Source organism: Dermochelys coriacea, chromosome 4, assembly GCF_009764565.3.
Source record: "Dermochelys coriacea isolate rDerCor1 chromosome 4, rDerCor1.pri.v4, whole genome shotgun sequence".
NCBI lineage: Eukaryota > Metazoa > Chordata > Testudines > Dermochelyidae > Dermochelys > Dermochelys coriacea.
Window position 1 is genome coordinate 20,030,244 of NC_050071.1, and position 25,569 is coordinate 20,055,812.

The 25,569-nt window shown below is 39.6% G+C and overlaps 1 protein-coding gene across 12 annotated transcripts in view; it reads left to right on the forward strand.

The window, feature by feature from the left end:
- The window catches only part of PTPN13 (protein tyrosine phosphatase non-receptor type 13), a 185,202-nt gene that overhangs the window by 27,662 nt on the left and 131,971 nt on the right, over window positions 1-25,569 (forward strand). For 11 of the 12 annotated variants that reach the window (XM_038399847.2, XM_038399851.2, XM_043513221.1 and 8 more), the window contains exon 2: window positions 13,077-13,196. In XM_038399847.2, the coding sequence (XP_038255775.1) occupies window positions 13,082-13,196 (115 nt within the window). In that variant the 5' untranslated portion in view covers window positions 13,077-13,081. Of the gene's footprint in view, window positions 1-12,440; window positions 12,555-13,076; window positions 13,197-25,569 lie in introns of all 12 variants that reach the window. The other variant, XM_038399848.2, reaches the window with a different exon arrangement.

Genomic DNA, 25,569 nt, shown 5'->3' on the forward strand with positions numbered 1-25,569 from the left:
TAATTGACCATGCATTGAACTTCAACTTGTGAAAAAGTGTAGTTAGCCAGTTACTTCAACATTTGCAACTTTGCCTCTGCTGAAATCCTTACTTATTCCTATATCAATTCTTGTCATGATTTTTTTTTCTAAATATTTACTTTACAAACTTCAGAGAGTATGGATTTTTTTTCATTTCTCCAGCTAGTGAGACCCAGTCACTTTACCCATCTCAAATGAATTCAAAATCCACTTTATGGTTCTAAAACAACTTCCACTGCACCTCACCCTGCTTTCTTAGTTTAGATCTTCTTGGTCTGCCCCTCCCTGCAACTTTCTACATTCGGGGGTAAGCATGCAAGAATACTTGCATCTTTACCACTTCTACTCTCTTTATACAGAATAGCCCACTTCTGCTCTGGACATAATATTCCATTCTGCATGTGTGAGGTTTATATCCTCTTCTACAAAGGTAGAGGTTGCAGAATCAAGCCTTGAAGGAAGAGCTCTTCAGGTTGACATTATTGAGGTTGAGATTATAACTAGTTGTAATGGGCCAAGCTAATCTTGTCATGTGCTTAGTTTGACATTACAACAAGAATGAACCATAATGTCTGTGAACTGAGTCAAACAACAGACGTCCTCCGCACCATGTTGTTTTCCCTTGAAATGGCTTCTCTAGGACTTCTCTTGTGAATAAGTGCTATTAAATGTGAGTGAAGGTCATGCAGTCTATCCCTCAATCAGCAAAAGGCCTTTTGCTTCCTGTGTACCAGCTTAATTGGTGGCAACAGGAGTCCAGTTTGTTAGGAAAGAAGATAAAAGTTCCTGGCAGTGTTCAAAATGAATTTTTTTAGATGTGAGCGAGGTTCAGTTGTTGACTGAATCATGTGCCTGATAGACCTAATATTGTGACCTGATTGTGTAGCTCATTTGGCACCTTTTTTCTCATGTTAAGTATATGGAAGAATCAAATTCCATGTCTCTTGGGAAAGTACAGCATGTTCCTATTCAAGGATAACATTCCTAGGAGAACTCCTGACAGTCTCTTCTTCTGTTCCACCTATTCCCACACCTTCAACCTTCTAAGAAATTGTTCTGGCTCAGAGTAAAAATCCTCACCATTCCCTCACCAATCTGATATGCTTTCAAGAAGTGGTAGTCATTTAGGGTCAGATTCCTCTTTGGGCAATCTAGAGTTATTCACATATCTAGGAGTTGCCTTGGAAGATTCTTAGGAAGGCAGTTATACTATGATGATAAGCACTGTAGACATTTCTATACACTAAACAATAAACTGGTTCTACCTCATAAAACTAGGTACCAGTGCCAGGACCCTATACTTGCAGTGCCATGCAGAGGAGAGGGAGGTTAATTTCTGGACAAAGGAAAAGCTGATTTCACAGCCCTCGTTCATGTGGTGGTACCGAATCTATTTAAAATGCTTGCAGATTTCTGCTGTAAAGCTGTTTTTGGTCAAAAACCTTAAGCTTTCTAGGCTCCCTATTGAGAACATGGCTGACAGCTCCTAAAATAGACCTACAGTTCTAGCCCGTTAAAACCCCTCCTGTCTTTCATGACTATGTCCTATGCAGCAAAACGAATTGAATAAAAATGAGTTCCTGTATGAAAGGCACTACTTTCCTTCATGACAGGTGGAATTTTAGAGAGCTAGAATTCGAGTCTTGCCAGCCGGTGCTTCTCATTTCCTTTAGAATGTCTCTCTCCTATAGATTCCTTTGACATGATCAATGGAACAGAGTGGGAGTAAGAAATTATGAACCAGTAGCTTGTCAAGTGTCTGTGCTTTCTACTTCGTGTAATTAGGTCCATTATTACATAAACTAGTAAAACAAGTCAGATCCTTGCCCATGTACCTAACTTTCCCTAGAGATGTACAAGTTTCTGTCTGTGTCATTTAGAGAATAGAGTGCTGGCAGCCCTGCTCAGGAATGGAGCTCAGTTCTCTGAAGGTAATCCCTTTTGGAAAGCAGAGTTACTCTCCATAAGAAGGCTGTAAACTTTCCGATCTGAATATCGGATTTCTCCAGTGAAATACTTGATACAGATTTTAAAGTACAGTGGGGTGTGGGTGTAAAATTCCATTTATTTCTGAAACTTATTTGACGTGTGATATAAGTAACTATGAATTTGATCTTTGCTGTGTATCTATCCTTTACATTTCTAAGAACTCAGCCTGCATTTAGAGAATACAGTCATTTTATTCTCAGAGGAGGAACAATATATAAAGAAGAGAAATACACATTGAGGATTTTGAAAGAAGCTTTATTTTTGTTCTTTTTGTTGTTGTCCCTAATGTAAAATAAGTCTTAGATTTAGAGTGCATGTTTTTTCCCTTTGTTTGAGGAAACATGGTATTGAGCATCCTGAACTTTTAAAACTCCCTCTTTGGTCCTAAAAGAAGAAAATTTTCTTTTTTATATCTTTGCTCAACAAGTTCAAGTAACTGAAATCCAAGTTTATGCCCTTTCCCCAGGACAGAAACTCAGACCTTTCTGGAGTAGAGCAAAGGAACCGGAATCAAAAGATAGTGTCTCACCCTCCTTACTAGGAGCTATAGCGCTCTTCCATGAGAAATGATTGCATATCACTAAAGAGATATGGGTCCCATCCATAACAACATATAATGTTGTACTGAATTATTTTTTCCCTTCGCACACCAAATATCATATCCCTCTGAAAACTTCTACTTCCAGCTTCTAGCCAAAGAAACAGAACAAGTTACAGCACTAATAGCTGTCCACACCGGCACTATGTCGGCAGGAGACACAGCTGCCGATATAGCTTCTGCCTCTCACAGAGGAGGAGAAATTACGCCGATAGGAGAGCTCGCTCCCGTTGGCATAGAGTATCTTCACCAGACATGGTACAGGGGCGCAGTTGCATCAATGCAACTGTGCCAGTGTAGCACTTCTAGTGTAGACTAGCCCTAAGGATGACATCATTAGTCCCCAATAGATTATGAACCGCTATAGAGTAATATGGCTTGTCTGCACAGGAAATTTATACTAGTATAACCTAAGATGTGAATTTAAACTGATATAATTACACTGGTATAATGCCCTGTGTGGACATTCTTATTCCAGAATAAGAGTGGCTTTTTCAATTTAATTTATGTCTGTTTGAAAGAAATTTAAGCAAAACCGAAAAAAGCCACTCTTATTCTAGAATAAATTTGTCCATGTGGGGAGTTATACTGGTGTAACTACATCGGTTTAACTAACCTAGTATAATTATACTGGATAACTAGTAAAATTTTCCTGTGTAGACAAGCCCTTAGTCTACTTTAATACATTTTGAGTGGATGGATAAGTCTGTGGATGAAACTGTATTCGGTACTCTCCACTTAATTTGGAACTTGCTTGTTCAGAAAATCTGCACTGGGACGCTGAACTTAGTGATCCATTGTACTTCTGCCTACTTATTCTAGTGCACCAATCACCACTGTTTTTTAGTCATAGGCACCTAATAAATACCATAGACTGATTGGAAGATAATTGTAACCACTGCTTCACAAGTATGCCATCAGGTCATTAGTGATGTTTAAATCTTTTCTGTGTGTCACTTTCAAGCTGGTTCTGTTAATTAACAATACCTGTCAGTTCTCCTTCAGCTGTGAAACAAGCAGAAACTTGCAAATTATATGGCCAATTCTTTTTCCTAGTTAAAACGGAAGGAGCAAGGTGCACATAATGGGCTGCCGTCCTGAAGTTGTCTTTCAGCAGGGGTCTGTCCCTGTCCTAGTACAGACAGTGCCACTTCCCAACTCCATGGGCTAGTCTAGGAAGATGGACTGATTTAAGTGAGTGATTTAAATAAAAAAAAATTCTGATCCAATTTTTTATTTTTATTTTTTGGTCAAAAATGATGATCAGTTTTCATCCAACCCTGCTGTCTAGGATCATTGCAGTCTCTGTAGCTTCATGGACAGCAGCATTGCAATACTGTCTACACCTAACCATTAAGAGGGATTCCTAGGGATAGAGTGACACCCATTTTCTCTACAAAGATTATACTCTATGTTGTGGAAAGTTACATAGTACATGATTATTACTGCATCAACAGGTTACTTGTTCTGTAGTGCATATTATTCTAGCCTGTAATTATTTCATGCAGTATTAGAATAGTGATAATTTGTTTTTGTAGAAGCTATTTAATGAGGTGATATGATTGGCTCATCTGCCTATTTAAAAAGGGTTACCATTACTAACCAGTCTTCCAAGTTCTGTTAGTCACTTTCATTTACTGGATTTCCATTAGTCACAGGCACTCTGTTCCTTCTCAGCCATAAAAAAAAAAAAAAGTTGCATATGAAAAACAGACCTAGGGAGACATGCCTCTTCGTAGCTGACTCCACCTCTATGAAGTCAATCACCACCAAAATAAGGGAGTTGCCCAAGATTCTTATGCTGAAGATTAAATTTGAGATGGCTACAAGTCATACTGTTGTTCACATTTACAAGGATTAAGTTTACTTGGTAGTCATAATTATGCAGCGTTCTGAATAGCGTTGGTGTGCTAGATGTGAAATGTCATCTATGCTGAGCATCGTTGATACTTGATGTGTGAAAGAACATTGTGCAGTCTCCTAAAAGACATGACTCATATGAGAATGGTACACAGCTTGGAGTGGATTTGGTAGTTTTGCTCTACATGAAGCATCAAATAAACAAGTTTATCTTGTTCTGGTGAGAGAGTGTATGGAAGAGAAAAGGGAAGGAGTGTATTGCTGGCAGCAGTATTTGCCAACCTTCCATTGTGGGGTAAGTTCTGTACCACAGGCTGACCTCGCTCCCCCATCAACCAGAAGAGAAAGCTTATGCTTCTGGAGCAACATAAAGAGTATCTTGCAAATGCAAGCCTCAACTCCAAGCATGGCACATTCTGCTCTCTAAAACTCCAGATGTTGGAGATGAAGGCTTGCAAGAAAATGCCTGAAACTTGCAGTGAATGTCTTTCAAAGAGTATCACTGCATGGCTCAGCTGAGTATACCAGCAGTGTTTATACATCCTGGATGTGCACTTTGCCAGTCTTCATCCCATTAAAAAAAAAATTGCAAAAGCCCCCTATTCTACATTCAAACAGATGCTTAGATTACCCATTATCAGTCCTGTTCCACTGAGCAGAAGAAGAGGTGTTTGATTTCAAAGAAACCTTCCTCATATCCCTCAAAGATTATCCAAGGAAGATGTATATACCTTGTTCGTAGTGTTTGTTAAACTCCGCATCTGCCTACAAGGGGGGAAATGAGAAACAAATATTGAACTTTGCTGGACAAATGTACAAGGAAAGGCTTTCTTTTTACTCCCACGCTTTAAAAACTGATTGAATTAGCAATGATCATTGCAGTGGCCACCAGTAAGGGAACAGCATGCATTTAAAATAAATAATAATATCCTACTTACACAGATAGTTAATAAGAGCAAAAGGTACCAGAGAAGATTGTTGGTTGGTCATCCAAACTCTGAATTACTGAAATCCATGGGAGTTGTTCATAGAGAGGAAAAGCTGCAATATCATTTTGGAGCCTACAACTCTTAAGGGTTATGACAGACGGAGGGAGAGAAACTTTTTTTTCCTCCCATCTCCAGATAGAGTGAAAGAATTGGATTTTGCACAAGTTCTTCCTCTTCATCCCTAAAGAGGGTAAAGGAAAAGTTGAGCCACCTATTGCCCATTTTCCTGAAAAAAATGGGCTACTTATTAAAAATGCAAATGTGTTTGGAATTACAATCGTGGTAAATACATATGCTATGTGTGAATTGGGTATTTGAACAACAAAATTCCTGATTTTGTTTGTCCAAGCAGTGTATGTAAATTAGACATGTAATCTCTTGTGCACACATCTAGGCATGCTCGTATCTCAAAATCAGGCTTCAGAGGATACTGTGCCACATCCACAGTAACTTTTTTTCCAGGGTTCCTCACTTTGGCATATTGTCAGAAACTACATTAAGAGGGGGACAGATTCAAACATACAGACGCATTCCATTCTTTGAAGATGATGGGGGAGGGGAGTTGGTCTATACAAACAAAGAAGATGCAAGTCAACATTCTGAAATTATAGGCCACGAGATTAGCTCCAAAATATTAGGCCCACAATATTAATGGGGGGAATTTCAAAGGTGCTGAGCACCTGCAGTCGGTGCTTAATTTGTAATGAAAGAGGTGCCAGGGCTCAAGCAATTAGATGCTGTAGCTCAAACCATTTTTTTACATTCATAACTGACATGGAAAGCCTAGAGGTGCCAGGGCTATGAACTGCCAAGACCAGAGGTGCCAGCCTGGCCCAAATTAAGCACTGCCTGAAGCTCCCATTGCCTTCATCTTCAAACCCCATTGATCAGCTCATCTGAAAATTGGGCCAAATGTGTATTTAGGTACCTAAATATAAATGTATGAACCTAATTTTAGGCACCCAATTTTTGACTCCACTCTTAGAATAAGCTTTCCCTTGGTGTGTTGCTTCTTGCGAGCCTTTAATCTAAAAAGAGAAAGAAGTGGAGAGAGGTCTATGAAGTTAACCTGTGGCTAAGAGAAGAATAGCCTTGCTGTGGATAGTAGTGTCAACCAATTTTTGTTGGTACACATGCAGTTTGTTCTCTTATTCTAAGTGTAATGCAGAATATGGTACAGAAGAAGATAAGTTTGGAATTCAGACTTTTATATAAATGAATTGAGGGGTTTTTTGTTTTGTCGGGTCATTTAGGACAGACCTAAAACACAGAGAATCTCTTTATTAGTACTTTTTTCTTTTTTTAATGACATCAAATGGAAAAAAATATTTAAATCCAGAGTAGTTCTATGGCTGAGATGGAATGATGATCCAGAAACTTTAACATCATTCCCAAATACTAGTTTTACACAAATTTTAGCACATCTGTGCAGCCCACCATTGGAACATCTGTTGCACACATTTTTTGGCAGTGCAAATTGATGACAAAATCCTGCAAACAATATATTAAGGTCAAAATTCAAAACAGGAGGACATATTGTACATGGACTCCTATAATACATCGACTAAGTAGTAGTTTCGCTTTCTGAAGTGATTCTTCAATTCCACTTTTAAATTTGTAGTCTCTAATATATATATTTGAGAACTACTTGACAAAATTGTCTATCATTGGCTTCAACAGTGAGATTTATGAAAATGGTTCCTGCTCTTATAACTGGCATAAAGTATTCAAATAAAACGAACATGTACAGAGTGTGCACTGAATTAGGCATGTGCCATTTTAAAATGTTCTCGCTTTGCCATTCTCAGCAGGTATCTCAGACTTTTATTTAAATTCAGGATGCAGAAGAATAAACAGGGAAACATAGGTAGGAGAAGAAATGAGAACCTCAAGAGAAAATCTTCACTTACTGACCTACACATACAATAATGCAGATGCAGTTTTGGGACCTATGGGGAATAAACCTATAAGGCAAAGTTATTTTGAAGATTATGTGAGCTAGAGATAATAGCCTCTGTGTCTCTGAATGGAATGATAAAAGCTGCTGTAATAAGCTTTGCTAGCTTCTTTACATTTGACAATTAAAAGTGAGTAGAATGACTAGTTTAATCAATTAAAAATATAGTAGCAAAAATAATTTTGCATTAGGCTTTATGGTTACCTAAAGCAAATGTAGTAACATTTTTTCTCCTCCTCCCTTCCTGGGCCCTTTGCTAGCACGAACAAGGTTGCTAAAAATAAACTGTAGAGGGACTAATTTACACAGGCCAGCAAACATGTATCAGATGGTAAAAAATTTCAGGGACTATCCACCTTGGTTGGATTAGAATCGGTGACTCAAGGGAAAGGCTCCAGATCCTGCTGCCATTGATTCCTTATACATGTCAGTACAAATAAATGTACCTTGCACAGTCACGTAGAAGTGTATTGTGTGAAGAGCTGTCCAGTTTTATAATCTAACCTCAATTACCGAGGAGCCATTAGCTAAATTCTCTGAGATCTTCTTTGTAGTACTGTATTGTGCAAGCTGTCGGCACATACCTCCTTATGGTATGGCATAAGTAGCCAACATTTTGATAACACCTGCCTTCAGTCTTTGCAGGCAGAAGATATCCCTTCTTTTTCCACCTATTTTATCACATTTTATTGTAAATTCAGATCTCAACATTTGAGACAAAATTCCCTGTTCAAGTCAAATTCAGACTGGAAGCAGGTGCAGGTCTGGCTTTCATCCATTTCTGCAAGTCTAAATCTGCCCCTGAATCTCAAAGTACCTAGTCATAACAGGGTGAAGTAGGATAACACTGAAGCATCTTCCCCTTCTTCTCAGATTTTCAAACTTTAATCCTCATCTCCAAATTTTCTTGACTTTCTTTTAATGGATTTCTTTTAGTCCTTAATTTTTGTGACTTTACAGTTGTAAATTATTTATAATATGCTGATTTGACCTAGTAACTTCAAAGCCTGGTTCCTGAAAACACTTCAGATTAATAAATACATCTAATGAAAATTGAATGTTAAACATAGTTAATCACTTAGAGAAATTATAAATTATTTCAGTGACCTAATGCAACCATGAATTTGTTCTTTCAAATAGCAGTACAGTATAGGAGTACCGTATAGGACATTGGCAGCAGTGTCTGTGTCAGGCACTTTTCTTCTGTTATAAGTGACAATTACATATATTTGAATATAGCACCTTTTTTATTCTAAAGGATTCCAAAGTGTAAACAATTTATAGATATAGGTACATATACAAATTTCACCGACTGTTTAAATACCTATGCCGCTTCTTCGAATAGTGCCCCAGTGGATGGTCCACTTCAGGAGTACATGCACCTCTTGAACCCTTGAGATTTTCAGTTAGCAGTGTCTGTTTGGCCCACGCATGTGCCCTACACCTCCGTGTGCCGGACACCAAGGCTATATAAGTGTGTTCAGGCTAACCGCCTTCAGTTCCTTCTCAGCTGCTTCAGCCTGAGACAGAGCCTTAGCATGTCTGCCTTGAGCATGCCTTGGCTTTTATCTCTCTCTTAGAATACTTAGTGTAGTTGTTATAGATAGTTAGTAGAGCTAAGTAGGGAGAGGATCATTTTCTCTTCTCCTTCACTATGCGGGATTTGTTTCTCCTGGTAGGCCATGCCTGACTCTCCATGCTTCAAACACCGCCTCTCCTGTGAGAGGTCATACCAGTGAGCGACGGCTGCTCTAAGTGCGTCCACTGCTTGGGGGAGTTTCACATCTTCCAGAAGTACAACTTCTGTTTAGCCATCAAGTCCAGGGTGAGGAAGAACAGGGAGATTAAGCGCTGGCTGTTTATTATGGTACCAGCATCTGAGCCAAGTCAGGAGACTCCCCTATACATCTGTCTCTAGATAGATCCAGCACCCTTTCTATCTCAGCGTAACCTTCCCTTAACACCAGGGAGACATGGGAAGTGTCAGGGAAAGTTTCCAAAAAAAGAGGAGCATGGAGTATTATCTTAAGGGGCCTGCTCTGAAAAATATCAGGTGTCTGACAAGATCCACAGTCTCCGAAGCCTCGATTTCTCGGCTTGGTGTCATTGAGTTGGACTCCTCCTTCAATATCAGCGGGACTGTGAAGTCCTACAGCTCAAAGGAAAAAGGACACAGCTCTGATGAGACCTCGGTTCTGTGTTCAAGCAAGGAGGGCAGGAATACACATCCAGGACGGGCATCTTCATGTTTGGCCCAGATGTTGGTACCTACACATTCAAAACTGAGCACACAATGGCACCAGACACCATTGGCATCAACTTTAGTACGCACACCAATGGTACCGTCGGTGTCAGTGACCGTGGCCTTGGATACCATGCTGGTACCAATCCCTTACTCGGTACCTCAAGAATTAAGGATATACAGGGGATCTCTGGAAAACAGATGAGCCAGAGTCCCCTCTTCTCATGGGTACCGAGTGTGTCTCGACACAGAGACCCTGATCTCTGGATTACTGCCCACCTGTACTGCAGGACTCTCTACCGTTTTCTGTAGGGTCCGTCCTCCCCATTGGACGAGATAAAGGAAAATGAGGGAGACTTTCAGACAGTCTCCTCTATTTATGTTCAGGGTTCTCCGACATACCCCTCCAAGAACCCTTTGTCTGACAGTTACAGGAGGATTGCGCTTACTACCAAGGGTGGTGGAACTACCCTGCGTGCCACTGACTTCCATATGGGCTCCCCTATGGCTGCATTGGGACCCCAGGGACTGGTATCTTATCATAGGGAGGCCAGAGTTGTTCAGCCCTACCCTCCTTCCTTGACCCCCCACAGGAGGAGACGTTTGAGGAATAGGAGGCTAGGGCGGATAAGGCAGCCACCCTTCAAACACCTACCACTACCCACCCTCCTTCCCCTCTGCTTCGGACTGTTCCTCAAGGGACATTTGGGTGGAGAAGGAACTGACAGCATTCGCCCACATACCCCTATATAGTCTTGGTGTCGGGCACGAGGAGGCATAGCATGCGTGTGCAGGCTGAACAGATGCAGCTAACTGAAAATCTCTCATTGAGGACTCGAGAGGCGCATGCACACCTGCAATGGAGCGCACATCTCTAAGATCTGCAGTTACTGCACCAGCTGAGTAATCTCTTCTTCTGGATAGGCCTGAACAGCTCTTTAACAGTGTTCAATAACATGATACCTCAGTTTAGGTCAGAAAGTGAAGGATACCAAATGCATGCGGAAATGAGAGATGGAATGTAGCTATTCAAAAAGGCATTTGGCCAGGCCATAGGATTAACATCCAGATGTTGCAAAACCTGCCCAGGATACTATGGTGATGGGACCAGATCATATCTACTGTGACAGGATCTGGCCAGATGTCTATAGGAGAGTAATAGAAGGCAGATATATTAGCCCCAGGCTAATATATAGGCCCCTTTTCCCTGGGTAAGGTAACAGGGAAGGTTCCAGAACAATCAGGAACCTTCTGGAGACAATTTAAGACAGGCTGATTAGAACACCTGCAGCCAATCAAGAAGCTGCTAGAATCAATTAAGGCAGGCTAATCAGGGCACCTGGGTTTTAAAAAGGAGTTCACTTCAGTTTGTGGGGTGCGTGTGAGGAGCTGAGAGTAAGAACGCAGACTGTTGGAGCACTGAGGTGTAGAAGCGTCATCAGACACCAGGAGGAAGGTCCTGTGGTGACGATAAAGAAGGTGTGGGGAGGAGGCCATGGGGAAGTAGCCCAGGGAGTTGTAGCTGTCGCACAGCTGTTCCAGGAGGCACTCTCGACAGCTGCATTCCACAGGGCCCTGGGCTGGAACCCGGAGTAGAGGGTGGGCCCGGGTTCCCCCCAAATCCTCCCAACTCCTGGTCAGACATAGGAGGAGTCGACCTAGAGTGTGGGTTCAGAAAAACGGCCAAGCTGGGGGCTGCCGTGAAGCTCCAAGGCGAGCAAATCCGCCAATAAGCGCAAGACCCACCAAGGTAGAGCAGGAACTTTGTCATACTACATAGTTAACGATCTGACCGCTAATGGTCAGGACTTTTGGTTTTCATCTTGTGTGGAAAAAGGTACCTCTGATGGTGCAATACCCTCTAAAATGATATTGGATGATTGGTTCTGTGTTGTCTCAGAGTGATATGTGCCACTTATTGAATAGCCATAGCTACTTCCTGCAGCTGTGTATATTTGACTAGGCTTAAAGCTGGATAACTAACAAAATCACCACATGAGCTAATAATACACATAAGCAAGAAAATATAGACCATCTCTTTTCTCCTACAAAATGTCAGGGCATATGAGCTGGCAATAATAACCTGAACCAGAAACTTTAAAAAAAAAATTGTTTTTGTTTTGTTTTTTGGGGTTGTTGGTTGGTTGCTTTTAAAAAAAAAAAACGAACTTGCTGCACTTCAGAAATAACCTGCTTTATAGGCACATATGTCACATTCCTAGAAGAACAAGGTACTGACCCCATGAAGTTAGAATTAGGAATTAAATGGCTCTCTCTTAGCAGGATGTGATGGAAGCTGTGGAGTCTGGGGTTCCTGTGGGCAACAGAGGCCAGAATCGAAATCTTTCAAAATGGAAAATGAAGCAATTATGATCTCTAATTTGCTATATAAAAGACCTGCGTGCCCCAAGATGTTGCTGAAACAGAGGAAAGAAACAGAGAGACTTTCCATCTGATTCTGTAGCAGAATTATTATATGTTTCACTAAAATGACACGGTTGCTTAAGATGAAAACATTTGGCATCCATGCTCAGCTGCAGAAAATTACCAAGTGAATGTCAGATGCTTTTCAGCTCATAGTAATGAATGGAGCTTAGACTAATAAAAAGAATACATTTGGGATACATTCAATTATTGTCAGAATCATATAGTATGTTGATTGATTAAACAACTGTGGACCGCATTATGGTGATACTCTTTTGTTACTATGAAAGCACTGTCAAATTTTTTGCTAAGTCTTTAACTCTCCTAACTATGAAGCAACAAAGCTGTGTTTATTTTCAGGGATACAATCTATACATCAACACTTTCCCCATGCTTACTAAGCAGACAGTGAATACAGCAGACATAAATTGAGAACTGATCTTTCTCTAAGCAGCATACACTGTTGTGATTTGGGTAAGAAAAATCTGAAAACAGTGATGTTGGGAGTGGAGGGGATTGTTCTTGATAAATTGCTGGTGTTACTTATTCCAGTCAGAAAGTGTTAATGGATTTACTAATGTAAATCAACTGAAGATATTAATCATTCTGGTCAGTAGCTTAAACAAAGAAAACTCCTGCCCATAGTAGATGTTCAGATAGTTTAATGCTAGAATGTTGCAGTTAATTGTTGGATAGTACATGAAGCTAATGTGTTGGTTTTTTGTTTTTTTTCCCAAAACTGTTCCTTTTTTTCTCTGCTTCATTGTAATCATGATGTTTTAATTAAAAGTTTCACTCATGATTAAAATTCTGTAGGGTGTTGCCCCCCTCACTCCCCACCTATGTTTTACTAACAGTAGCATGGTAGAGAGTTTGTGATTTAGGCTTTAAAAATATACATTTCTAGTTAAATGCTACACATAAGGAAAAAATGAGACTCTGTGTGTATGTATGCGTGCACATGCCTTCTTAAACCAGTTATATCTTCTTTCCCAGGTAATATGCATGTGTCGCTGGCTGAAGCCCTGGAGGTTCGGGGAGGGCCACTGCAGGAAGAAGAAATATGGGCTGTATTGAATCAAAGTGCGGAAAGCCTTCAAGAGTTATTCAGAAAAGGTAATCTCTTGTGCCTTTAGAATGGTAGCATATATGCTAGTGGAGAAATGTTGAGAGCAGGTTAAATATCTTTGCTTTAATGGAGTAAAAGCTTGAAGAAATGACAATGTGTCAGGAGCCAATCTGGAGCATCTGGAATGCTGTATATGATGAGTTCTTTAGGCATTAAACCCCCTTGGGCAAACCTAAGGATATTCTCTCTTCCTTCTCCCTGCAGCTATCCTCCTTTCCCCTTTGCAAATTTTCTACAAATGTAAATTAGGCTCAAAGTTCGGACTTTTGTAGCAGCCTTAAGCTGATCTCTGAGAGCACTTGTACCAATGTGGGGAAATTGTATTTACATGTGCTAATTTTTGTACATAAATGTGCAATACAGCTATATGTGTAATTTTACTCTGAGAAATTGGACCCTACTTTGAAAATTACTTATTTTTGCAACTGTCACAAATCTGCCCATGGTAGCTCACCCTCTTTTAGAAGACATGGGGAGTGCACACACGTCAGTCCAATTATTTCACCCCAACCCCGGTGGATACTGCCGGGCGTCTTTTTAGCAGGCTGGTGCTCACCTTCTGGCAGGGCCTCTTGACAGTTTCTTCTGTGTCTCTGGTGATGCCACCAAACAGCCTGTAGTCAGCAAAAGGGGTTACACAAAACAAAAGTAAAGAAAAACCTGTAAGAAGCTCCTTCCAGGATATGGGCATCTCTTACTTCAGAGCAGTGATACTCACAATGAGGCTTGGGAGTCACAAGTGGCTCTTTAATGTGTCTCCTACAGCTCTTTGCAGTACATGATATTAGAACACTGTGTGATCTTATTCATTAACCAATCAGGATGCCTTTACTATGTTGTTAACCAATTGTAGAATACTTGGTCAGTCATTTTCCTGTGAGAATTACATATAAATGAAACAATTAATTCACTCTATTGTGGCTCTTTTGGGAAATGTTGATCGCTAATTTGTCCCCTGAACCTTTGAGTTGTGAGTATCACTGCTTCAGAGGGATTGTTGGTGTCCTGGGTGTATCAGTGTGCACTTCAGAGTTCACTAAGGTCCAGTGCAAAGATGCAGTTCTTTTTCCCCTTCAACTCAGGGTGTCTGCACCCTCCTTCTGGGAGCGTGGGGGCTCTGTAAGCTGCCAATCCTCTCTCCAGGACTGGAGAAGCTCAACAGCCTATTCCCTTCCCAAGGTTTTCACCCGTCTGAGTAGAGTTCCTTCTTGTTAACTCTTCCTCCAGTCCTGGCATGATTTGCAGGTGCAGTGGGGCCCAGCCCAAAACAGCTCCGTAACCCCTTCCGTTCTACGGAAGTGTTTATTTACACAGTCACAGCTACTAAATAAAGGCCCACTAAAATTTTATTTTTTTTCAAGCATATAATTCCAAACTGACACTTCATATTTTTTAACAGAAGTGTAAAATAAAACGTAGGAATTGCCATATAGCATCAGACTCATGTTTTGTCTAGGCTGCTGTCTCCAACAGTGGCCAGTACAGGTTGCTTAGGTCATCTCACATTAGGCAGATGTGGAATTTTCCTGATCTCTAATATTTAAAGATTGGTTTAAGCCCTGAAGCATGAGGTTTAATTTTCCTTCCAAAATTATTGTTAGTTAGGGTAACTAGGAATATTATTTATATCCAGGTTGATGTCCAATCCTTTGTAATCTTGCTAAATTCTTGGCCTCAATGACTTTCTGTGGGAATGAGTTCCACAGTTTTTGTGTTGTGTCAAACGTATTTTCATTTATCTATTTGAATCTGCCGTCTTTTAATTTAAATGAATGTGTCCTTGTTCTTGTGTTACAAGGCAGAAAGGGCAGACGTTCCTGTTCTACCTTCTTTATTCCATTCATTATTGTATATACTTTCTTCCTAAGGCATACTAGTGAATGCTGTTTTCAGAAAGTGATTTGGACAAAAACAAACTGTGGGCCTAATCTTATGAGTAGTCCTGCTGGTTTCAGTGGGGCTATTCATATGAGTAAAGTTTTGAAGGATAAGGCCTTGTTGTAGCATTTTTTGGAAGGTTCAGATGAATCTGAAAGTTAAGAGTTCAAAATGTGGGTCATCTATACTGGACAATAATTTTGTTTTAAAGGGTTACAAAGAAGGTTATGAAAAAACTTTTTCGGTTCACAAATGGGACAGCTTTTCAAATGTATTTAAAGAACTGGAATAAATCTTTCAAACCCCTTAAGGCTTTTAATCTTGCAGTAACAAAAGCCTTGTTAGCCAATTCTTTTAAAGTCTGTAATGGGCAATAATCAGCAGGAATTATTATGTAGTGACAGTAGGATTATTTTAGAACAAGCATGATTTTCATTAAAGAGTTCCTATTAATTCCTACCACACAATTATTTTCAGAGGTAAAAATGGCCTGTGGAAAATATGATTTTAATTAAGTTCATCTGCATAATTGAGAGCAGATTTTCTGTTTGTTGTCCTAAAGTGGTGTTTTCCTTTCTAACTTCTTAAATTTTTTAAAGACCACCACCACCACCAACAACCCAGCCTTATAATAAAAAGGACAGTCAAAGCCAATTAATCAATGCTTAGTTTATTTGTATGTCTGTACTTGAAAGGTTTAATTAGGAATGTAGCTTGTAGAACAGTGATACTCAGACCTCAGTGGTTCAGGAGCCAAATTAGTGATCAACATTACCCAAAAGAGCCACAGTAGTTTTGAATTCATTGTTTCATTTACTATAGTACCCAACCTTTTGGGATTTCCATTAGTTCCCTCCAAGGTTCTCTGGCACACAAGCAATACCTCATAATCAACAGTGTCAAAGGCAGCCAATTATTGGCGGACGTTGAACAATTACTATCGTAACATGGCTAATTTCAGAAATTATTTTTTTCCATGCAATGGAAGAAGATTGGCCAAAACAAACTACTACTATGGATTTGATAACTTCGTTACTTCCAAAAGTCTTGACTGGTTTGAATATAGCCTTCTGCATTTTTTTATGTTTTGAGCCCAGAACCTTACCCCACTCAAGTTTTTAATTAAAAACAAAGCTGAAATTACTTCTTATATTGTTTACCATAGATGGATTAATTACAGAATGTATAATTCGATAGCCAATATACATGCATGCACATTATTATGCCTACTCTTTATTTACAATTCTAGGAGATGACAGAATCATTAAATCTTAGAATTGTAGGGCTGGAAGCGACCTCGAGAGTTCAACTAGTTCGTAACCCCATCTCCCCACACTGGGGCAGGATTAAGTACGCCCTCCCTGTTCTTAAAACCTTCAATGATGGGGCTCCACAACCTCCCTGGATAACCTGTTCCAATGCTTAACTATCTTTGTAGTTGGAAAGCTTTTCCTAACATCTAACCTAAATCCCTTGCTACAAATAAAGCCTATTACTTCTTGTCCTACTCTCACTGGATATGGGGAACTATTCATCACCATTTCCTTTATAACAGCCTTGTACGTTATTTGAAGATTATTACTATATCTTTAAATACTGTGTCTTCTTTTATGTAGACTACATGTGCCCTATTCTTTCAACCTTTCCTCATAAGTCATGTTTTCTAAACCTCTTGCTGCTCTCCTATGGGCTGTCTCCAATTTACTGCATAAAGGCACTTCATAAATTGTTTCCATAGCTAATAAGTAATGGAAAAAATGGTTTGGAGTGTCCTATCACTGAAAGACAAATTTTAAAAAAATTATCTCTGGACACCCAATTGGCTGCATGTTGTATGTTAAGTTGGTAAGTGAAGGAGAAGATCAGGCAGTCTGGTATTGCTAGTTAGAGTAGTGATAATATTTAGATTAATCTGTAGATAGATTTGAAAAAGCTGATCCTAGACCTCCTCCTACTTAATTACTTGCAACAACAATTTTGTTGTTTAGAGGGTGTCTCAGCTGTTTCAGACATGCTGGGTCTTGCACCCTGTACTCCATGAGGTCAGAAGTAACAAGTCTTTCAGGTGCAATATCTTTGGTGTGTATCTGTAGAAATGAAAAGGGCATGTCATGTTTTTTGTTGCCAAGAAAAAATAAACCAGGAATCACCTGCTTTAGCTAGCTAACTTGTGAATAATCACCCAAAGTTAAAGGTAGAAAGGACCTAATATGTCACCTGGTCCAATCCCATATCAAGATATGTGTGGTGGGGAACAGAAAAATATGTGGACTAGGTGAAAAAAATGGGGAGCTGAGGTGAAACAGACAACCAATAGGACCAGGCAAAGTTGAATGAGTTAAAAATAATACCAGAGTGGAATGGGGAGAGACCAGGCCAGCTTGCGAATTGTGGCTGTATGGAAGAAAGAGCATGTACATGCATGCATTGCAATACAGTATTACAAAACATTGGTGGTAGAGAAGTAGTAATTATGTTTTTCTAGGACCTGAAACTCCTAGCTGAAGTTCTAGTCATAGTATTAAAACTACTAGCGGACTCCCAGTAAAAAAAAAAAAAAAAATCTCCTTCCCTGTCTCTCCACTACTCTGAGACGGGAGTTAACTGCAACAGGTCACAGTGTAAGCTCCCCCCTTGTGCTGTTGTAACTATGTTGCTGGTGTGTTGGGGGTACGGAGATGGGGATCTCCCTGCCCCTCTCCTTTCCCGCCTACTTGAACAAGGAGAGGATGTAGTACCTGAACATAGCCATATATGGACAACATACCCCCATATCTCAATGTCTGTACTTTAACCCGTTAAACTTTTACCCCCAATCGGGGAGATTGCAGATTATGTATTCCTTATGCCACCCGCTCCTAAACTGAATTTCCCTCCTCTTGATAATCTGTACCTTATTCCCTGGTAACCAGAAACTTCTATGCCTAAACTCTGTACCGTTTTCTTTTTACTTCAACATTATCTTAATAAAATTAGTAAATCTGTTCTGCAGAGCCCGTTTCTGTCTGTGCACAAGGAATGGTGGTATGGTGCATCATCTACTCCCTTCTGCTGGCTCGAAGGATGGGGCATAATCTGGCCCTATCTAAAGACTTGTTGGGCACCTGCCTGACCTCCCACAACCTGGCCTTGGCATATCCTTAAAAAACTGTCACATCCATAGAACAGGGCATTGAGAAAGATGAGTATTGAAAAACTGTTACATGGAGAGGATTTTCTCTATTTTTACTATTTGCTAATGGTCACACACAAAAAGATGGGGACAGGTGAAACAAAGTGAAGTTGTAGCTGATAAAATTTATAGTCATAAAGGGGAAACTTTATGGAGGGATTGAAGAGTGTGTGTGTGTGTGTGTGTGTGTGTGTGTGTGTGTGTTGCTCTTTCTCTGAAGTGAGAATTCAAGAGTACCAGTCATCAACATCTTAAAAGTGACCATTTTTACGGTGCTTCTCAGTTATTGTGTGACTTCAGGGATTTTTATTTTAGCTGCATGTGTGTCCATTAAATTGCTTAAAGGGTTATGTCAAAATTTCTGCCTTACATTTGTATTGCATAATGTTGACCTGAATAATCTCCCTGGTTTTATTGCCTTTAAAACCAGTTCTGTCTGTCTCTCTTTTTTTTTTTTTTTAAACTGGACCACACTGTTTATCTGTCTTCTGGCAATGCTTAATAAACTCTGCTCTCACAAGTGTTTTGTTACCAAACTGCATAATTCTGGATTTAGCTCACAAGGCTGGCAGCTATAGCTCAGTAAAGACTCGTGGACACATAATTGATCAGAAGCCATACGAAAAATTCCAGTGGTTTTGAAAGGAGCATTTGGAGATGGGTTTTTTTAAAGATTATTCCTGTATTTTGGTTAGAAGGAATAGACCTCTGAGGATGTTTCCCTTATTGCTGCTGTTAAGAGTGCTTCTGGAGGAGCAAAACAAGAAGAACTTCAGAGCAGGCATGAAGAAGCTTAATAATTAGTGAAAAATTCTTTCGCCCTCTCCCTGACCTCTGGAGAAGCTTCTCTGCCTCTAGGAAAAGGTCATTCGCTTTCTTTGTACCTGGCTTAATGGCTATGTTGTTTTTAAATTACTTTTGTTGATATTCTACTTTAGAAGCTCCCAGTCAGTTACCTTGCCTATGTTTCTGGGAGGTTTCAGAGTAGCAGCCATGTTAGTCTGTATTCGCAAAAAGAAAAGGAGTACCCGTGGCACCTTAGAGACTAACAAATTTATTGGAGCATAAGCTTTCGTGAGCTACAGCTCACTTCATCAGATGCTGAAATAATAAGGAAAAGGAAGAAAAGATAAAGGTCAGACGACATATTTTTATTCCTATGTCTAAAGTAGTCGAACTACATTAATTTGTAGATTGAAGCCTGTCAATGCTTTAGGAGCAAATCCTGGTCCAAGGGTATAACATGGGCAGCAAGGGTGTGTGCTGAAGAAGTCTTTAGGGGTTGGCAGGACAAGGAATCCACTTGGTGGTCCGTACTGTGGCCTCAGGGCTGCTATAACCCCCAGGTCCATGTATCCTCCCATATACAGTGAGTGAGTGTGCAGTGGGGAGGAGAGCTGGTATAATAAGGATCCACTTGCCCCACACACTCCATAACTCCCTGTTTGTGCTTGGGGCACAAGTTGCACCTATGGATCACAGCTACATGGCCATATTCCCGGTCACGTCCCCCTAAATGGGTTCTTGAGCATCCTGTCTGCAGTCTCTGTTTTGCTGAGCAGAACGGTATTGGTTCTGCTGGAGTGAGTGTCCTGCAGAGCAGGCAGCAGGGTTTACCCACTCGTAATAAGCATTGCATTTGTATTGCTCCTGAATTCCCCTTTTATTTCAAGTAGTGAGTATAGGGAATATATCATTATTCGATGAATAGAAATGTGGTGTTCAGAATTATTTTTGACTTAATTCAAAGTATAGTTATTTGGAATATGAGAGCTTAGATTCCCAACTAATAGTCTTTATACAGTAATAGCTGAATACTACATATGTTCAAATGAAAAACTTAAAACCTTTATTTTTGTAATGTAGTGCATATATGTGAACCCTCAGCTGTATATATATACCCATACTCTGTCTTCATGCCATAGTAGATAGTAAAAAGAGAATGTTTATTTGTCTTTTCCCCAAGGAGAGAACCCCACCATGTTAAACAAACCATAAACACACAGAAGAAAGTTCTGAGATATTTTGTCAAGTGTTTGAATAAAAAAGGTTACCATAAATAAGAGACTACAAATTCCTCCATTATACCTAGTCTAGCACAGCTACAAAAACTGCTTCTACTTCTCCATGGTCTCCCAGCGATGGCACTCACGCACATTTATTTACATGTTATCAGGAACTGCTAGTGGAATAATATTTTAAGTGAGAAATACCTATGGAAGGCATATTTCCTAATTCATGTAAGTATATTTTTTTGTATACTTGCATAGAATACTTCTGGTGAAGGAGTCTGCCATACTTTACATGTTAAATCCCAGGTGCCAAAGGTTTGTAAATATATTTAATGATCCTGGGATGAGCATTTTTTGCTGTACGTTTTCAACCAAATTTTTCAATCTTTAAAACTTTTTCTTTGCATTATAAGTAAAAAAAATAGTTTGTTTATCCACAATTAGTAGGCATCTAGTCCACAATGCAGACTGTTTTCTTTACGCCACCTGGAGAAAAGTGATTTTACAAGCATGTCTTCTAATTCAGAAATATGAGCAGAGTGTCTGTGCAAGCTTTTCTTCAAAAGGATTTTTAATATATGGGTTCAGTTCCATGACAGGTAGTAATTACTTTGAAGAAGGCCTTGAGGTTTATTGAGTAAATGATCTGGGTTTTTTAAAGTCTGTAAATGCATATTTAAAGGACAGCTTTTACAATACCAAGTCACAATCTGTTTCTAAAGCAGTCATACAAAATTGCTGTATCACCTTCCATGGTTTTTTTTAAAAGAAAAGTTTTAATGCTGCTGTTTAACACACACTATTTGTGCTATCTATAGTTTTAATTGAAGCTTGAAAAATCCACTCACCCAGGGCATCTACATAGCTTTCATGAGTGAGTCCTATTAGCTTCTGCAGAATTTAAGACTTGATTTAAAACAAAAATTCCAGTTCTTCTGGTTGTGAAAATGGTCTTCCAGATATGAATGGAGTGTAAACTGATGTGGTGGTGGCTCTCAAAATCTTCAGAGAGTATCCAAGCCTTTACTGATGCTTCTTGCTTTGCAAAACAGCAGCGCAGTGAAGTTAAAGACTCCAGTTTTGCTCCTGGTATTCAGAAACCTATGGGAATCATGGTCCATTGGATAGAATACTAGCCTGAGAGTCAAGAGACCTGGGTTTTATTCCAAGTATGGTCGCTGACCTGCTTTGTTAAATTAAGTGATTCATCCCACATTTCTGTACATTAATTTCCAGGCTGTAGAATGGGAATAGTGAAGTTTGTAAAAGGTGTTGAGATCTGTGGATGAAAAGCAAACTATTAAGAGCGAATTGTTTCTTTCTTATAATTATCATAATGGATTTAGGGCAGGACTCAGATGAATGACACGCAGTCCCCTAATGGCATGATTCCTGCCATACAGAGGGGACCCTGAGTCAAGAAGTAATTCAAAGAGGAAATCAGGAATGTTTGTCCTGCCTTTCTCAGCATGAAACTGTAAGAGTGTAACAGGAACACCAGCAGCAGGAATTAGCTGCCTATGTGTTTTCTTCCAGCAGTAAACAAGTGGTATTTCATTTAATTATTTTGTCCCTGCTATTGTTTGCCTGGGGATATTTCCTCTTTGTTCTAGTTCACCAATAAGCAGACAGTGAGGCCAGGTAAAATCAGGGGAAGAACGATGGCCAGTGACAACAGTGAGCAGGGTGACATGCAACAAGACGGGGGCGGGGGGAAGGGAAATACACTTCTGACTTTCTCCTAGAGCTACTTCCTGAGACGGGTCCTTCCCATGTTGGAGGAGCCATTGCTTTCGGGGGTTGTCTGGGGGTGTACCGAGAAATGCTCTTCTCACCAGCATAGTAGCTGTTACATCATTTTATTAGCTCATGAAACTGCCAAGAACTGGATCAATTTCAAGGTGCTCCTGGGCTGGTTGGGAAACCTAAGAGAGGCAGCAGAGGAAGGCCCTGGATTTATTCACGGTGAAGGAGAACTTAAAAAACACAACCTGGAAGTTGGAAGAGGGGTAGATTAGTAACCCACACTTGGAGCACCCTTAAGGTTCTGCAGTGCAAGAATGACAAAGTATGTGCACGTTCCAGCAGCCAGTGGGTTTAAAGGGTTGGGTGGGGACTTCAAATTTGATCAGGCATCTTTTACCCTGAGTAGGGTCAAGAGACAATACTCTGGCAAGAACTCAAGCACCATTCACTTCTTAACAGCTGAGAAAGAAGACATGGGCACTTGGCTTTTCACATGAATATTTCCCCTGTACAGTTGTACCCCTCATCTTAGTTGGGTCCCCTGGCTCTTAGGAGTCTGCTATAATTTTTCAAGGTCCATGTAGATGGCTGGGTTTGGACAAAGAGTTGTGGGGAGAAACTGATGCGATAAGTTAGAAAAGAAGTAGGTTATTGAAAAAGTGAGAGATGTTGGGTGTTCAGACAGAAAACGTACAAGAAGAGGTAGAGAACGGTTATAAGAGAATAGAAGGAGAGTGAAAGAAAAGAGGAAATGGCTGCTGACGGTATGATATACACCATGATGTATTAAAGAAAAGAAAAGAAACACAAAGTGAAGAGAAGACAGGAAGAAAAAGAAGACAAAGCAAAAGAGAGATGTCTACACTGGATCTGGAGGTGTTACTTACAGTTTGAATGAGACACATTCACGCTAGCTCTGATTGTCCTGGCGTGCTAAAAATAGAAGTATAGCTGTGCTGGCGTGAGCAGCAAGAGGGGCTAGCTGTCCTGAATTTGTACTTACTGGTTCAGATGGAGATATGATCTGTCTAGCCTGGTCTTCCACTTGCGCCACCATGGCTACACTTCTGTTTTTAGCACATTAGCTCAATTGGAGCTAGCATGGGTATGACTAGCTAAGCTGGAAATTACACCTGCAGCTCCAGTGCAGTAATTACCCCTACTAACTATCTTTTTAAAATGTATTAAACAGATGACTGACTGACTCCATATTACAATGAAATATAGGAAACCGTAAACAGTGACTGTTTATTCCTTAAAATTGAGGAGTATGGCCCTGTGTGCGGTAGGAAGGATTTTTTATGTTCTGGGATAATAAACTGAGTCTTTGGAGTAGTAGGTGTCCAATAAATATTTCAGGCCCTAGTAAAAATAGAACTCCAGGCCTAATTGCTTTTAGTGGAGTTACAATGAAGATGGATTTTGATCCTGTATTTTCAGCTCATGGGGTGTGTTTGTGTTAAAATCCTTGTGGTACAGAAAGGTAATTTAAAGATGGAGTCTAGCCATAACTCTGTTTCCTTTCATGTTTGAGTCATACCCTTAACATTGCTTTAAAATATTTGTTTTTTGTGGTTTTAATATGAATAAAAAAACCTTTTCTTCCAAATCCAGTAATTAGCTGCAGTGTGTGTTTTGGAAGAGTGACAGCAATAAACTTGATTTCTAAAGTTGCCTTAATTTTATTATATAGCATATCATACCTTTTTTCATATTTCAAGATAACGAAGAGAGTTCTTCCATCTCTGTGTGTGTTGATTTAGGTCCTGAACCTCCAGTCATTGCAGTAACTTAGTTTTCTGGTTGGCTTAAGAAGGGAGCATAAGACTCTTAATATAGTAAAAATTAAACTAAGAAAAGATCTGACCAAATAGATCTTAAAAGATTTACTTTTCAGTTGATTGGAGTGACTTTTGGTTATTTTGGTCAAATGTGGTGTCTCGTCAACTTGTTGCTGGTGGGTTTTCTTTTTAATTTTGGTTTTGGTTTATATTTTGGTTTTTGGTAGCTCTTTTTATCTTCCAAAGTTTATTACTGCAATTCTGCATAATGAGAATGTTGGTTTTAAATAGGCTATGTGAATAAAAGGCATATATAAAAGTAAAATGTTTCTTACTATGAATTTGTAGAGTCCTGATCTTGGTTGAGTCCTCTAGGTGCTACTCTAATGAAAATAATAATAAATCAATTGATTACTCATTAGTGCTAGACAGAGAGTTTTCCAATGTGAAGTGTGTTTACAAGCAGGAATCACTAGTATAGAAAGGTATCTTATGTGGGGAGGGAATTGACTTCAGTGGAAGTCCATTGCAGTCAAAGGCTACAGAAATGGGCCCAATAAATGAAGTCTGTAGATATGGAATTCTTTTCCTACCCATATATACATCACTATTTATGCAGCTTAATAAATGGAAATTCAGGTAATAATTTGTTTTACAGCTTGATAAATGCATGTATTACAGCGTTTCAAACACTTAAATACACATTAGAGATACTTTTCAGACTATGTTATAGAAGAGTGGCCTTAATTTCATTTGACCCAAATTGAGGTGACATCAGTGTGTTTAATTCATTTTCTTTTAAACTCTTGCACAAGTTATTCAGATATTTCTCATACAAATCTTGGCTTTTCTTAGTCTTGCTTACACCAATCTACAGTTGATGGATTAGTCAGTTCCATTACACTAATGGCAGGCAAAAACAATGAAGTTACAGCATTTCAGACCCTTGAGTAGAATTTCTTTACCCCAAAATTGGAAAAGCACAAAACAGCAACAGGCATAACTACGTAGCACTTCAAGAATGATCTTTCTCCCTATATTGTTCAGTCCCTCCCACCTACAGGGAACCACATTTCCTTAGGACTTTCAGTTCCATCTTAAACATGAAAGAAGGCCAATAAGTTTCTCATATCTCAAGCCAAGAAGTATCAACTATTTACTAATGTTTAGAACCACAATTTTTGCTCTCCTGCTATATGCTCTGCAATGAAAGTGGTTCACCCAGACTTATTGGAGCTTTCACAATGAGACCTTCTATAATAAGTCTAATACTGAGCACAGGGGATAAATGTTGTCGTCTTTCCACAAAGTCAACAAATTAAAGTCTGAAGTGAATAGAAAAGGTGATTTTTTTGAAAAAAGCTTGTTTCTTTGTCCTTCTCTACTGCTTTCCAGACAAAGCAAAGACGAGTTTCCTTCAGTACTAAAATAGGTGTTGCCTTGAGGTGAAAACATTCTCAACACAAAAAGCGAAACGGGGGAAGACCTCAATGCTGAGTGACTGACTAATTGGCACTCTAGTGGCAAGACAGTCTCAATTGGCAGTAAGGTTAGTCTGACTCATTGCTTTTCAAAACTGTAGTAGTTGCTAACTTGCACTGTAAAAATGATAAACAAAAGAAATAGTATTTTTCAATTCACTTCATACAAGTACTGTTGTGTGGTCTCTTTATTGTGAAAGTGCAACTTGCAAATATAATTTTTTTTGTTACATAACTGAACTCAAACACAACAATATAAAGGGCCTACAAGTCTACTCAGTCCTACTCCT